General features: G+C 40.4%; 1 protein-coding gene across 2 annotated transcripts in view; it reads right to left on the bottom strand.

Annotated features, from left to right (window-relative positions):
* LOC126427376 (coatomer subunit beta') overlaps positions 1-16,988 on the bottom strand; it is a 174,490-nt gene extending 157,502 nt beyond the window's left edge. For both annotated transcript variants that reach the window (XM_050089724.1, XM_050089723.1), the window contains exons 1-2: positions 16,854-16,988; positions 14,585-14,743 (exon numbers count right to left, since the gene is read on the bottom strand). In XM_050089724.1, coding sequence (XP_049945681.1) covers positions 14,585-14,743; positions 16,854-16,856 — 162 coding nt within the window. In that variant the 5' untranslated portion in view covers positions 16,857-16,988. The remainder of the gene's footprint in view (positions 1-14,584; positions 14,744-16,853) is intronic.
* Between the last annotated feature and the right edge of the window lie 206 nt (positions 16,989-17,194).

Below are 17,194 nucleotides of genomic sequence, written 5' to 3'. Positions count from 1 at the left end.
TACCTGTTACCGTAGTGCCCTTTGGAACGCAATGGGTAAGGATTACACCCTCGCTGTCCCAGAACATGGACACCATCATTTTTTCAGCACTGGCTGTTACCCGAAATTTTTTTGGTGGCAGTGAATCTGTGTGCTTCCACTGAGCTGACTGGCGCTTTGTTTCTGGATTGAAAAATGGCATCCACGTCTCATCCATTGTCACAACCGATGAAAAGAAAGTCCCATTCATGCTGTCGTAGCGCGTCAACATTGCTTGGCAACATGCCACACGGGCAGCCATGTGGTCGTCCGTCAGCATTCGTGGCACCCACCTGGATGACACTTTTCGCATTTTCAGGTCGTCATGTAGGATTGTGTGCACAGAACCCACAGAAATGCCAACTCTGGAGGTGATCTGTTGAACAGTCATTCGGCGATCCCCCAAAACAATTCTCTCCACTTTCTCGATCGTGTCATCAGACCGGCTCGTGTGAGCCCGATGTTGTTTCGGTTTGTTGTCACACGACGTTCTGCCTTCATTAAACTGTCGCACCCACAAACGCACTTTCGACACATCCATAACTCCATCACCACATGTCTCCTTCAACTGTCGATGAATTTCAATTGGTTTCATAATACGCAAATTCATAAAACGAATGATTGCACACTGTTCAAGTAAGGAAAACGTCGCCATTTTAAGTATTTAAAACAGTTCTCATTCTCGCCGCTGGGAGTAAAATTCCATCTGCCGTACGGTGCTGCCATCTCTGGGACGTATTGACAATGAACGCGGCCTCATTTTAAAACAATGCGCATGTTTCTATCTCTTTCCAGAACTTGAATGCACCTCGCATATCGCCTGAAGCTTGGTAAGATTAATTTCAATCTTCCAGCTATCACAAGACTGGGTGATTTCATCTACAAGTTCTTGTAGTTTCCTGCTTACGAACAGTAGGCTGTGGCAGCTCCTGTAGGTCACTGTACCGTAAGTGTAGGTGTGATTGCTCAGTCAACTTGCCTCAGTATATCGCCTGTGTAAACGGATTATAGAACAGGATCCAAAAATGAACCCTGTGGGACTTCGGCCACAATCAGTCCTGTCTGGCTGAATCGTATTCTGTTTCTTACGAAGAAATGGCTCTCTGCAAGAAAGGAATTATCTTTATTACGTGTTCTGAGCACCCTGTTTGATCTAGTTTTTGTATTAGACCATCGTGCCAGATCCAGTCAAATGTCTTCTCTTTAACTAGGAAAACTGCTCCTCTTTCTTCTCTATTTGTTTTAACCAGACAGATGTGTTCTCCCAAGTACAGGGATTGTTGGGCAGTGGACTGCTCAGCACAGAATCCATACTGCTCAATCATAAGGATGTTGTTTTCAGCAAGGAACTGCCAGAGGGGTGCTAGGACGATCAGTTCGAGGATTTTACAGTGGGCAGTTAGTAGGGAAATAAGTCTTTAACTCTCTGGAAGGTGCACGTTTTTGTTAGGTTTCGCGAGGGCGATCATCTTCACAGTTTCCCACGCTGAGGGGAAGTACTGATTCCTACCGTAAAAGCCGTCCCTTTTTTACATTGTGGAGAGTGCGCACCAGAAATTGTCGCTGATGCCCCCTACCGCACTGCTTCCCAAAAATGAAAGCTGGCAGAAACGATAAATCACTACGGAGTACCGATGTCAATATATTCTGCCGAGTCGACAACTGTTTTTATTAATGTCAGATAAACCAGGATTTCACATTTTACTTAAAGGATAACCACTGTCACAATAATATTATCTGCCAGTCTGATTTCGACTGATTTTCTTCCGAGAGTATCAATAGCAACATGCAGGGTCTAGACTCCTTACCATACTCTATGAAAATTACGATGCAAAGTGCTCACAGACTTTAGCTCTCCAACCCGAAACACCATCCGTGTATCATCATATAAACAGTGTGTCTCACTTCAGTTAGCACATTGGCTAATAAAAACTAAAAGTCGTTGATTATATTCACAAAATCACTGTATTTATTTAAAACAGTCCCCCCCTTTGAAAGAGTCAGCGTAGTTCTTTCTCGTAATTGTATATAGTTTACAGTACAATTTCGTTGGATATCCTTAATAGCATGGGAATGGTGTCCTTTCATTGCCAACTTCAATTTGGGGAACAACCAGAAGTCAGCTCGCGCAAAATCCGGCAGACGATCAAGAACTGTGATCCATTTACTGGCCAAAAACTTGCGCACAATCTTCTCTATGCGGACTGTGGTGGTTGTGGAGGTGTGACCATGTCTCTGCCTCTCAGTATTTGGGTCAATTCTCGCCTACAGGTATAGAACTTGAATGTCACCTCGATGCTCCACCACCATTTTCCGCTGAGTTTTACAGATGAGTACTGTTACATTTGGGACCAGCATGCCTATGGCAGGGATGCTAGCAGTTTGTCAGTCCACAAGGGTGTTGTTGGAACTCCGAGGATCTTAACACCAAAACTCGCCACGAGATAGCATTGCGGTTTGGAGTTTCACCCGAGTAATCCTCACAGAACTGGAACACACTGTGTACCATTCTGTGTTCCTTGGTTAAACAGTGATTCTGTGTTTCTTGGTTAAACTGCTCCACCAGGACAGATTTCTCAGGTTGTAGTAACTGTGTATGGTGATGTTATGAACTGTATGCCCGATACACATTTTCACACGATGGCAAGGGATTTGTAAATACAGATCTTCGTCAGTCCTAGATCATTTAAACAAGAGCCAAGCAGTGGTCTAATGTTAGTGGGCAAGTGAAACACACTTCTAAGATGATGAGGGACAGTCAAATGAAAACTGAACACCCGTCACAAAGGGAACACAGATTGGTTCCATTCAAATGTAACCACCACACATGTCAAGACATTTACCCCACTGGGAGATGAGATGGTCAATTCCAGTTTCGTAGAACGCAGTCGGCCACTGACAGATGAACAACCGTACTCACTCTCACATTTCCTTGCCCGAAAAACTGACGTCCACCCGTCTTTCCTCAGGTCAGCAAAGATGTGAAAACCACACAGTGAAGAATCCAGGCTGTATAGAGGACGGTGTGTGTTTGCCAACCAAATCAGTGAAGTGTAGCCTTCATCCGATCAGCTGTGTGGGGGCAGGTGTTATCGCACAACAGGACGGTTCTGTCCTACAGCACTCCTGGGCATTCTCACTTTATGGTGCACTGTAGTTTCTACAGGTGTCTTTGCAACACTGGGCATCAATTGTGGTTCCGTACTCGAGGAATTCGAGAAGCAAAGGGCTCCCAGAGTTAAAGAAGAAGGTCGCAAGACCTTACCGTAACTATCGCGACAAAAAATAAAAACATCTACAGCTGTCCCTATGATTTTATTTTATTTTGTCGCTACCAATTTCAACGCTTCATTGCATCACCTTCAGGCTTGGCAGTTGACGATTGGAATGCTGACACATTATCTGCATATTTAGTAATACTGGCAACTGATGGGTTATGCATGGGGATCATATCCATGTGTACCGCATCAAAACAGCCTGAAGGTGACGCAATGAAGCGTTGAAACTGGTAGCGACAAAATAAATTAAAATCATATGGACAGCTGTAGGTGTTTTTATTTTTTGTCACGATAGTAAACGGCCGTCATCCCAGAGACCTCCTGCTAAAAGGATGGACATACAAATGCTTACCAGAACTTTTGTGAACACCTCTGGATTTCTTTTTCTGAGGAGATGTGGGATGTTTCCACTGTCGGCTTTGACATTTGCTCCGTTTGCTCTCTGGCGCGCGCGGGCGCGCGCGCGCGCTCACACACACACACACACACACACACACACATCCATCCGCACATACACAGACACAAGCTGAGTCCTGATTTTAGTTGTTAAGAGCAGATGGTAAAGCTCAAATCTGGTGCAGACCCCATGAAGCCCTGGATCCAAGTTGTCAACAAGGCACTGTGCACACTGGTGGTGGCCCCACAATGGTGTAGGCTGTGTTTACACAGAATGGACTGCGACCTCTGGTTCAACTGAACTAACCACCGATTGGAAATAGTTACATTCAGCTACTCGGAGATCACTAAGTCGTCCGTGAACTTCATATTCCCAAACAATGACGAAATTTTTATGGGTGACAATGCACTACTGTGCCTGGGTTCTGATATTGAGAAGGCTATCTACACTTACAGTGAAAATGTGATTAATTCATTAGGTAAAAAACTGCAGGCAACTGGTATATTTTGTGATATGTCAAAGGCATTTGACTGTGTAAATCACAATATCCTTTTAAGTTAATTAGAATATTATAGTTTAACAGGAAATGCTGCAAAATGGTTCAAATCTTATATCTCTGGCAGGAAACAAAGGGTGTTATTAGGAAAGACATGTATCACGCTATCAGGCATCATCCAACTGGGAACTAATTACAAGTCGAATCCCACAAGGTTCCATTTTACGGCCATTACTTTTTCTTGTGTATATCAATGACCTTTCATCAGTAACATTACCAGAAGCCAAGTTTCGTTTTGTTTGCCGATGATACAAACATTGCCAATCAAGTGTAGTCTTAGAAAGGTCAGCTAATAAAATATTTGTGGACCTTAAAAACTGGTTCCTAGCCAATTCCTTGTCACTAAACTTTGAAAAAACACACTACATGCAGTTCAGAACTTGTAAGGGGTGTCCCACAAGAATATGCCTAACATACGATGACAAGCAGGTGGAAGAAGTGGACAGTGTTAAATTCTTGGGATTACAGCACGATGATAAATTCAAAGAGGGGAAAGCAGAAAGGTGGAAGGAGTATATAGAGGGTCTATACAAGGGCAATGTACTTGAGGACAATATTATGAAAACGGAAGAAGATATAGATCAAGATGAAATGGGAGATACGATACTGTGTGAAGAGATTGACAGAGCACTGAAACACCTGAGTCGAAACATGGCCCCGGGAGTAGACAACATTCCATTAGAACTACTGACGGCCTTGGGAGAGCCACTGCTGACAAAGCTCTACCATCTGGTGAGCAAGTTGTATGACACAGACGAAATACCCTCAGACTTCAAGAAGAATATAATAATTCCAATCCCAAAGAAAGCAGGTGTTGACAGATGTGAAAATTACCGAACTATCAGTTTAATAAGTCACGGCTGCAAAATACTAACGCGAGTTATTTACAGATGAATGGAAAAACTGGTAGAAGCCGACCTCGGGGAAGATCAGTTTGGATTCCGTAGAAATGTTGGAACACGTGAGGCAATACTGACTTTACGACTTATCTTAGAAGAAAGATTAAGGAAAGGGAAACCTATGTTTCTAGCATTTGTAGACTTAGAGAAAGCTTTTGACAACGTTGACTGGAATACTCTCTTTCAAATTCTAAAGGTGGCAGAGGTAAAATACAGGGAGCGAAAGGCTATTTACAATTTGTACAGAAACCAGATGGCAGTCATAAGAGTCGAGGGACATGAAAGGAAAGCAGTGGTTGGGAAGGGAGTGAGACAGGGTTGTAGCCTCTCCCCGGTGCTATTCAATCTGTATATTGAGCAAGCAATAAAGGAAACAAAAGAAAAATTTGGAGTAGGTATTAAAATCCACGGAGAAGAAATAAAAACTTTGAGGTTCGCCGATGACATTGTAATTCTGTCAGAGACAGCAAAGGATTTGGAAGAGCAGTTGAACGGAATGGACAGTGTCTTGAAAGGAGGATACAAGATGAACATCAACGAAAGCAAAACGAGGATAATGGAATGTAGTCGAATTAAGTCGGGTGATGCTGAAGGAATTAGATTAGGAAATGAGACTCTTGAAGTAGTAAAGCAGTTTTGCTATTTGGGGAGCAAAATAACTGATGATGGACGAAGTAGAGAGGATATAAAATGTAGACTGGCAATGGCAAGGAAAGCGTTTCTGAAGAAGAGAAATTTGTTAACATCGAGTATAGATTTAAGTGTCAGGAAGTTGTTTCTGAAAGTATTTGTATGGAGTCAAGCCATGTATGGAAGTGAAACATGGACAATAAATAGTTTGGACAAGAAGAGAACAGAAGCTTTCGAAATGTGGTGCTACAGAAGAATGTTGAAGATTAGGTGGGTAGATCACATAACTAATGAGAAGGTATTGAATAGGATTGAGGAGAAGTTTGTGGCACAGCTTGACTAGAAGAAGGGGTCAGTTGGTAGGACATGTCGTGAGGCATCAAGGGATCACCAATTTAGCATTGGAGGGCAGCGTGGAGGGTAAAAATCGTAGAGGGAGACCAAGAGATGAATACACTAAGCAGATTCAGAAGGATGTAGGTTGCAGTAGGTACTGGGAGATGAAGAAGCTTGCACAGGATAGATTAGCATGGAGAGCTGCATCAAACCAGTCTCAGGACTGAGAACCACAACAACAACAACAAATTCAACTGGGAGGAGCACACCACGGAACTGCTGAAGCATCTTAACAAAAATCTCTACTTGCAATGCGAATTGTGTCAGACATAGGGGATATAAAAATGAAAAAAGCTGGCGTACTATGCTTACTTTCATTCCATGTCACATGGGATTATTTTTTGGGGTAATTCGTCAAGCCAAGCTAAAGTTTTCTGTGCACAAAAACGTGCACTAAGAGTTATATGTGGTGTGAACTCAAGAACATCATGCAGAAGCCTATTTAGGGAACTAGGGATACTATCTACTGCTTCCCAATATATTTATTCCTTAATGAAATTAGTCATTAAAAATATATCACTTTTTCAAACCAACAGCTCAATTCACGGAATCAATACTAGAAATAAGAATAATCTTCACAAGGATTTAAAGTCACTTAGTCTTGTACAAAAACATGTGCATTATTCAGGAACACAAATTTTCAATAACTTGCCAGCAGCCATAAAAAGCTTAACAACCAATGAAACTCAGTTTAAGAAAAGCCTAAAGAATTTATTGGTGGCCAACTCCTTCTACTCCATTGATGAATTTCTCAGTAAAACCAACTGATTTGTGCACAATTTCAGTGCAATAATGTGTTCATTGTAAATAAGTATTATAGTAGCTGTATCACACATTTATTACCTTATAAATAAATAAAAAAAACTTCTTTATTTTAAATTCAGTGCATTAGTAAATGTAAAATGACTCTTTCATGTAGTGTTCATTAAAAAATGGCGATCATTCCACTTGGGACCTGTGGAATGGTACATTAGCTTATTTGTTATAGTTGTAAATACTTGTCATGAATTGTTGTTTTTCTGACATGTTCTACATCCTGGAGGACCTCCTCATTATGGATCAATTGGAATGAAAGTAAATCTAATCTAATCTGTTTGTTTCAAAGAAGATTTTAGACAGTTTGAGCAAATCATTTGGCGACCCAGATCTCCCAACATGAATCTTATATAACATTTATAGGACATAATGAAGAGGTCAGTTTGCACACAAAATCCTTGTCCGGGAACACTTTCACTGTTACGGGCAGTTATAGAGGCAGCACGGCTCAATATTTCAGCACAGGATTTGCAACGACCTGTTGAGTCCTATCATGCGGAGTTGCTGCACTATGAGGTCCGACACTGTATTAGGAGGTACCCCATGACTTTTGTTACCTCAGTGCATAACTAACTCAGTAACAATAACTTGCATTATCAATAAAAAGTAATAACTGGCAATAATAATAATAATAATAATAATAGAGAGATTAAGAATTATACTGATTAATTTAGCAATGTTGAAGCCTTGTTTCGTATTAGAAGAACTGGAAGGTATAGTGAAAAAGGAGACGACTGAAATGAAAGTGACAATGGCTGTTAGGAACCTACACGCTACACATTGAGCGGTTGTGGAAATCAGTGAAATCTTCCATTAAAAGAGAAGGGTGTCCAGAAGAAAGAGACCAACTCTACTTGTTTAAGTTTCTGTATTACCATAACTTGCGGTTGCAAGGAAAAGTTGACGCATGTGATACTCTACCCATATTTTTGCACGACATTGGCAGAGTCTAGCCAGGTTACAGGCGAAAAAGGAATGCTTCCCGTGGCATACACACGAAATGGACTTTCTCATGACGACAACATCAACACGAGTGAGTTAAGTTGTTTCCTTTGTAATTACAAATATTTTAGTAACGTTCTTCTTTTGTCGTTGCTGTGGTGACCACTATAAACATGCTCATAATGTTCGCCACCACAGTCGCGTGATCGATTTAGAGTTGCACGTTCGATATATATCATTGCAGCCCGCAGGTCAATGCGGTATTCAAATTGTTACTACACTGCAGCGAGCATGTCTCGAGTTACAGTTTCTACAGCTGTTGTTACGCGATGCCTCAATTTATTCACTGTTGCTGGTAACTCGGGCACATAAAAAGTTTTGTATAAACACCCACCAGAAATAACCATGTACAGTCAGGTCCGGAGCCCTCGGAGGACAGTAATGTAAGGCTGAGTCATTTAGTCCAGTGCGACTGATCCGTCGTTCAGTAATCCTTTGATTTAAAAAATTCCCGCACTTCCAGATGCCAGTGTGTCGGTGCCCCATCCTGTCGGTAAATGAAGTCGTTCTAATCAGCATCCAACTGTGGGAAAAGAAAGTTCTCAAGTATATCGAGAATGTGCTTCCTGTAACAGTGTTCTTGGCAAAGAAAAATGTTCCATACACTGTTTCCTGTGAAAATGCACAAAACACATTAAATTTTGGAGAGTCCCTCTCAAGTTTTACAACTTTAAAAAAAAAAAAAAAAAAAGAGGTCTAAGCACTATGGGACTTAACATCTGAGGTCATCAGTCCCCTAGGCTTAGAACTACCTAAACCTAACTAACCTAAGGACATCACACACATCCATGCCCGATGCAGGATTCGAACCTGTGATCGTAGCACCACCGCAGTTCTGGACTGAAGCACCTAGAACCGCTCGGCCACAGTGCCCACCTGTGCAACTTTATGTGATTGTTCCATACCCCATATCCTCACATTATGACGGTTCACCCTTTCTATTTAAATGATATGTTGCCTTGTCACTAAACACTAAGTGTGGAAGAAAACTGTCAGCCTCCATCTTGCTAAGAACGAAATTACAGAAGTCCACACTTTGCTGTCACCTTCACAAAGAGCAAGCAGAAGCTGCATTTTGTATGGTTTCGTGTGTAAACGCCCGCAACACACGCCAGACGGACATCGGGGGCATGTCGAGCTCCACAGCGAACAGATTTCTGTGGACTATTTCTGAAATTACGGCGGATGCGTTCGAAGTCAGTGTCAGACACTCGGGGACGGCCTTTACACAAACAACCTGTTTCTCGGACTTGTTCATGCCATCGTCTAATGCTCTGGGCTGTAGGAGGATCCACACCATACCCAGTATGAATGACACGCAGAACAGTTATTACTGACCAGCACAGCCCAAAACGTAGAACACAAAAACACTTTCTGTTGTCCCGATGTCACTTCTACCAGAACTGAAATGGGCGCACCCTGCTGCTACCTAGCGGACACTCAATAGTATGCTCTTTCGAACAGTACATTTTTCACGCACGTAGATTAAAACTGAAGAACCTGCAAAAAGGTGGGAATTTAAGGAGATGGGACCTCGATAAACTGACTAAACCAAAGGTTGTACAGAGTTTCAGGGAGAGCATAAAGGAACAACTGACTGGAATGGGGGAAAGATATACAGTAGAAGAAGAATGGGTAGCTTTGAGGGATGAAGTAGTGAAGACAGCAGAGGATCAAGTAGGTAAAAAGACGAGGGCTAGTAGAAATCCTTGGGTAACAGAAGAAATATTGAATTTAATTGATGAAAGAAGAAAATATAAAAATGCAGTAAATAAAGCAGGCAAAAAGGAATACAAACGTCTCAAAAATGAGATTGACAGGAAGTGCAAAATGGCTAAGCAGGGATGGCAAGAGGACAAATGTAAGGATGTAGAGGCTTCTCTCACTAGGGGTAAGATAGATACTGCCTACAGGAAAATTAGAGACACCTTTGGAGAAAGGAGAACCACTCGTATGAATATCAAGAGCTCAGATGGAAACCCAGTTCCAAGCAAAGAAGGGAAAGCAAAAAGGTGGAAGGAGTATATAGAAGGGCTATACAAGGGCGATGTATTTGAGGACAATATTATAGAAATGGAAGAGGATGTAGATAAAGATGAAATGGGAGATATGATACCGCATGAAGAGTTTGATAGAGCATTGAAAGACCTGAGTCGAAACAAGGCCCCGGGAGTAGACAACATTCCATTAGAACTACTGACAGCCTTGGGAGAGCCACTCCTGACAAAACTCTACCATCTGGTGAGCAAGATGTATGAGACAGGCGAAATACCCTCAGACTTCAAGAAGAATATAATAATTCCAATCCCAAAGAACGCAGGTGTTGACAGATCGGAAAATTACCGAACTATAAGTTTAATTAGTCATGGCTGCAAAATACTAACGCGAATTCTTTACAGACGAATGGAAAAACTAGAAGAAGCCGACCTTGGGGAAGATCAGTTTGATTCCGTAGAAATATTCGAACACCTGAAGCAATACTGACCCTACGACTTATCCTGGAAACTAGATTAAGGAAAGGCAAACCTACGTGTCTAGCATTTGTAGACTTAGAGAAAGCTTTTGACAATATTGACTGGAATACTCTCTTTGAGATTCTGAAAGTGGCAGGGGTAAAATACAGGGAGCAAAAGGCTATTTACAATTTGTACAGAAACCAGATGGCAGTTATAAGAATCAAGGGGCATGAAAGGGAAGCAGTGGTTGGGAAGGGAGTGAGACAGGGTTGTAGCCTATCCCTGATGTTATTCAATCTGTATATTGAGCAAGCAGTAAAGGAAACAAAAGAAAAATTTGGAGTAGGTATTAAAATCCGGGGAGAAGAAATAAAAACCTTGAGGTTCGCTGATGACATTGTAATTCTGTCAGAGACAGCAAAGGACTTGGAAGGGCAGTTGAACGCAATGGATAGCGTCTTGAAAGGAGGATATAAGATGTACATTAACAAAAGCAAAACGAGGATAAGGGAATGTAGTCAAATTAAATCTGGTGATGGCGCGGGAATTAGATTAGGAAATGAGACACTTAAAGTAGTAAAGGAGTTTTGCTATTTAGGGAGTAAAATAACTGATGATGGTTGAAGTAGAGAGGATATAAAATGTAGACAGGCAATGGCAAGGAAATCGTTTCTGAAGAAGAGAAATTTGTTAACATCGAGTATAGATTTATGTGTCAGGAAGTCGTTTCTGAAAGTATTTGTATGGAGTGTAGCCATGTATGGAAGTGAAACATGGACGATAACTAGTTTGGACAAGAAGAGAATAGAAGCTTTCGAAATGTGGTGCTACAGAAGAATGCTGAAGATAAGGTGGGTAGATCACGTAACTAATGAGGAGGTATTGAATAGGATTGGGGAGAAGAGAAGTTTGTGGCACAACTTGACTAGAAGAAGGGGCCAGTTGGTAGGACATGTTCTGAGGCATCAAGGGATCACCAATTTAGCATTGGAGGGCAGCGTGGAGGGTAAAAATCGTAGAGGGAGACCAAGAGATGAATACACTAAGCAGATTCAGAAGGATGTAGGCTGCAGTAGGTACAGGGAGATGAAGAAGCTTGCACAGGATAGAGTAGCATGGAGAGCTGCATCGAATCAGTCTCAGGACTGAAGACCACAACAACATCTCAAATAATATAATAGTTATGATCTTTTTAAATTGGGTGATTCTGTTTGATGTGCCCTGTATTTTGAGGGGTTCGAAATTTTAAATTGTGTGCTTTACTGCTGAACAACTAAATGTTATTCTTTACATTAGAGAACTCTGTAGACAAGGGAGATAGCTATTACGATAGGTGAAGCATTGGCTGTCTTTTTAAGTTTGAAAGGATTTTAATTTCTCTAACATTTTGAGGAAGATGATTTAAGAGTCAGGTTCCTTGTACAGAAGATGATTTAGAGAACAGGGCAGTGTTGTGCAGTGGTACAGAGAGGATTTTACTTTGGTGAGAAATAGTATTTCTGCTACATTGTTCAGATAGTAGTGTACAGGTCATAAACAGGAAGAAGGGCAATGGTTGAGTAGATGATACAGCAAACACAGGGTATGATCATCTCTACAATTATAGACATGTAGCCATGATAACTATTCACAAACAGGAGTGATGTGATCAACACAGTGTACACGACAAATATATCGCACACGTGCATTTGTCTTCAGTTCCAGTGGACATGAGCTCTCTTAAGAGTGTCCCTGGAGAGTAGGATCACCGTGATCAGTAATGGGGAGTATTAGTGACTCTACGAGTTCCTTTTTAAGTCAGAGAGGAAACACTTCCATACACTTCCGTAGTGAAAAAAGTCATACTGATACCTTCTTATAGACTGATTGTGTGTGTTCAGTGTAGTCTAAGTGATGGTCCAGAATTACAACCAAATTCTCTGCACAAGAAGAAAAGAATATTTCTGTGCTGTTTAGGATTAAGTGAAGAAGAGAGTCTCTGAAATAGGGATTAATATGTCTTTTGTGAGCAACTACGACTGCCTGTGTTTTACGTGAGTTAAGTTTCAAACATATATCCTGCGTCCATAAAACAAGAAAGTTAGCATTTATGTCCCATATGGCTCCATGCAGATTTGTTGGGCCTACACTTGGGTACAAATAATAGCTGTCTGTGAGTAAATGATATTTGCAATGGGAGATAATAGTCAACACATCATACACAATGAGGAAAATAATGGGCCCAATACTGATCCTTGTCGTCGGTTCCCTGATACTATATTCTTCCACTGCAACCTCTTTCTTCTGACCGTTACATAGTGTTGGAAGTATGTAAGGTATAGGTGGAACCATTGTACAGCCCTTGAAGAAAAGTTTTGACTTGAGTAGAATATCAAAGTCAAAAGCTTCACTGAGATCCAAAAAAACACACAATATTTGCCTCTCATTTGTCCATAGCGTGTTTCAATTCATCAGTCACTTTTATAAGAGCAGTCGTCATGCTGCGATTTTTCCAGAAACCAGATTGGTATTCACCCAGAACATTATTTGACGTTAAGTAATAGGTAAGCTGATCGTTAACTATGTATTCTAAAGCCTTAGATAATGTTTGTAGAATCTAAATGAGCTTGTAGTCAGAAAGTTCTTTGACAGATTCCTTTCTGGGCAGAGGTTTTACGAGTACATTTTCCCAGGCTATTGAGAAGATGCTGGAGGTCATGGAATTGTAAAAATACTGATTATTACGGGCAGTAATGGATCGACGAGGAAACTGATCATTTGTATTACAATATTGTAGTGTCCTGCAGCTGCTGATCATATTCGTGCAGTTGACTTCCTGACTGTCTTAAAATTTACAGGCCAGAGAATATTTTTTTCGTTTGTACAAACTACTGATACTTCAGGAGAATTGCGTGTCTGTCCAGTAGAGATGCAGGCATGGTGAAATACTTATTTAGATCCTCAATAGGAACTACAGGTTCATCTACAGACCAAGTTCTAGAAATATCTAGACCTCGTGCATTTTTCCTTAACACAGAGGGTTTTTGAATGTTTCCAGTTAGTGCTGACTGACTGCAACGGCAATGCGCACCGACGCTTGTGTTTTAAACCCTACATCACCGTACTAGTACCAGCACCTAATAGCAAGTCATGACACTAACATCATTAACAATGCAAATCCTGCAGCACATAATCTGATAATCATTCCTATAAAGTTGGACACCCATACAATAAATAGTTTTCTGTCTACACTGGCTCAAGTTGCATTTGATTGTAACCACCCTGTCCATAAAACCAATAAAAAGTAATCCAATTATTTGAAATGGATTTTTATTGATGTACGGTAATATTATGAGAAATCGTTTAAAGATTATGAACACTTACACAACGACAGCCTCTGGATCTTTTATTCTGACAGTCTGCCATTTTCCGAGTGTTAGTTCTGGGTATGTCTGAGTTTCACAGTCTGTTTGTTAAAGAAACCACACTGATACCATAAAAGAAGTGCCCAATTTTAGAAATCATCAATCAGCAGACCAACACATTTTTTCGACAAAGATAAGTATAAAAAATGATATAGAATGGGAATAATATAAAAAATATGAAACGAACACTCTGAAGAGCATGTGGAGCTACAAACAATACCCTACAACGGCGAAACATACACACTTAGCCATACTTTCTAGAGCTGCCAGTCTTCCACATCTAAACAAACTCTGTTTTAAATGGAGAGCAGTACATTATAAGAAAAATCTGCTAGAGACTAGTGGGCACCACGAGTCTAGCTGGACAGCATTGCTCACCGCACCTGAAACATGGTGGTCTGGGTTCGAATTCCATCCCGGCACACAGCGCAAACATGTTGGGACGTTTTGGAAAAGTATACACTCCGATGAGGAGTGACAGATCCATTCTCATTCACAGATCTGAGATAGCCATATGGCTAACAACTAGGAAAGCTGCAAAAAGCAAATCACAAGATCTTTCACTGCTGTCACAAGTTTGGAATGCACCAAATTCTGCAATGTCACAGGATGGAACATTTTACATCCAAAAATATAAGTTTGACAGTCTGCACAGAAAGGAAATCACAGAACAGTGATTAAAGAGATATGGACACTACAAAGCAAAAAATATAATTTCACAATTAGACAAACCTCAAATGATTTTACGAGTTGCTGCGACTCGTGATTCCAGATGTGGACATTGCCGTTGTACAGCGAAGCCAGCATCCATGGTTCTGTGGGATGCAAGTCAACACACTTTACACGGTCCGAGCGTGCCGTCAGCCGGCGCTTGATGTCGAGTCTGAGCGGCTATTGACACAGAGAAACATTGCAAACTGGTAAAGGATGACCACACATCTTGAAAACACAAACATTTAAGAACTGTTAACAGATGTTAACACCTAACAACAAACACATCTTTTCTTTTTTTTATTTTTAACATCATACAAAATGATAAAAAAAAAGAGGGTCGACAGAAGCGTCCAATCCAAAGCGTCGGCTTTGACCCGTGACGTAAGGGTGTTGTCGTGTGTGACGTCATGACGGCGCGGAGTTTAATTTGAGTGTGGCTGTCTCCAGTTCTGTTTTATCTTATTTTATTTACTTTTCTGATCTGTTCGCTCTATCTCGTGAGATTTTTTTTTTTAATTTAAAAACACTTATTACTTATTTTAATTATCTGTTTCCTCGAATTTCTGTTTTAGTTTATTATATTTATCTTTCAGATCTGTTCGTTCTATCCCGTGAGATTTTTTAAAAAAAAAAGACAAAAAACACTAATCAGCTACTGAAGCATCTTTATCTTCTATGGGTTGCAGGGGTTACGACCCCTGGGGAGGTGGGTGGGTATTCATGCATGGCTGTCTTCACTTACACGTTGTAGCTACGCAAGGCGTCTAAATTTGTTTATATTTAGTTTGCCCCTACCCAAAATACCCCATTTCCTGCGCTTGTCCCGTTAGTGTCATTAGGCTTCTTGTGGAAAGTGTGTGTGTTTGTTTTTGTTTCCGCCATATTTGTGACGTCATGGGTCAAAGCAGACGGGTGGGATCGGACGCTTCCGTATTTCCAAAAAATATAGGACCCACATTATAAAACTCAATTACAAATCAGAATGATTAAAACTCTGTGCCAGATTAGGCCTCGAACCTGATACTTTTGCCTATTGTGGATAAGTGCTCCACCGAGTGAGCTACACCAGCACAACCAACAAAATGTCTTCACAGTTTTACTTCCACTAGTTCCTCTGTTGCAGAGCGAAAATTCATTCTGACACGTCAGAATGTTAATTGTGTACATCCAGTGCATAACAGCATGAAACTTTATTCATTTCTACATGGATATGTAAGATGTACTTAGCAAACATACTGTTTCTGTTGGTAACACTGTTCAGTGCTCTAAATAATGCTAATGTTTCCTAAACAGTGCAATATGACACAGCTATATATTTTACAGAGCTGTCTGCCAAATAAACAATTGTGCATGTCATTTGTAAATTCCAGAATATTAAAAAAAATTCTTAATCCAATTGATGACGAAGACTACTAAAACGTATACTGGTGTTTAAAATGTATTTGACTTAAGTAGTAAATCTCTGATTTTGTGTGTATCATTTACGAAATATAAAGTTCACAGGATCTGTACATGTAGTTTATTTGGGCTGTGGAGTTGGATAATGAAGATGATTTGATAAATAAAAAATGTTTACTGCCACAGAAACGCTGGTTATTTAAGTTCACAACCACAGAACTCTGAGCCCTGTCGCGCCACAGCACTAGTCATAGCATAAACATGCTAATATACTCTTGAAATAAGATTTAAAACTTGTCGTTTGTTGGGTTTGGTTGTCACAACATATTTTTAAGTTAAACGTTCTACAGTACCAATACCGCTACAGCTGCGAAAAATACTAAAATTAAACATCGACAACTATGCAGTTGTTAATAACCATGTCTAAAACGTAAAACTAGCTAATCTAGGCAGCGCTTCAATAGCATGAAACGCTCTCCTCCATGGAAACGTAAATTAATGTCTAGGAACAGCTTCGTAAATCCATCCACTCTTTCATCACACTGTTTCAGCGAGTGATGTGTCTTACAAGATTTCTAAATGGAACAGTGTGCTCGGAATCCCACTATAAAAGTCAACAAAATTTGTAGATTTCCTACATAACTTTCAAGACTTTACTACGACCATAACCTAAATTTTGCCATACCGCTTTCAACATAAGCTATACACTTAAAAGTACTGTATGACTGACATTATCTTCATCGCTGAAACTTATTTTAAGCAGTAAACGTTTCTGTAGTCAAGAGCGACAAGAGAAACAGGGTGTAAATAACTATTACATGAACATCTTGACACAATACGTACTCTCCAACTAAAACTTAAAACTCCGTATTCAACAATTTCTACTAACCATATTTAACTATGAAATAGATTCAAATAAACTGTCACATAAAAATACACTTCCAACAATCACGCAACAAAATCATTTACGGAAACACCGCCACAGATCTTGAGAGACGTGGCTGATTTTACGCATACATGTGACACTATCGATAAAATTAAGGATCGATTACCAATAATCGCTATGAAATGACGCTAACTGTCACTATGCGCGAAACAGATCACAACCTATTTTAAATACACGCATTGGACAGATATAACTAGGCCTTTACAAATTTGGGAATTTTTTTGTAGGCAACCAAACATAGGAGCTTATGATCAAGAGGTTCATTTTTGTTGCGACACATTGAT

This window comes from Schistocerca serialis, chromosome 11, assembly GCF_023864345.2.
Source record: "Schistocerca serialis cubense isolate TAMUIC-IGC-003099 chromosome 11, iqSchSeri2.2, whole genome shotgun sequence".
Taxonomy (NCBI): domain Eukaryota; kingdom Metazoa; phylum Arthropoda; class Insecta; order Orthoptera; family Acrididae; genus Schistocerca; species Schistocerca serialis.
The sequence above is the reverse complement of the archived record's forward strand: the minus strand, read 5'-3'. Positions and strand labels throughout refer to the sequence as shown.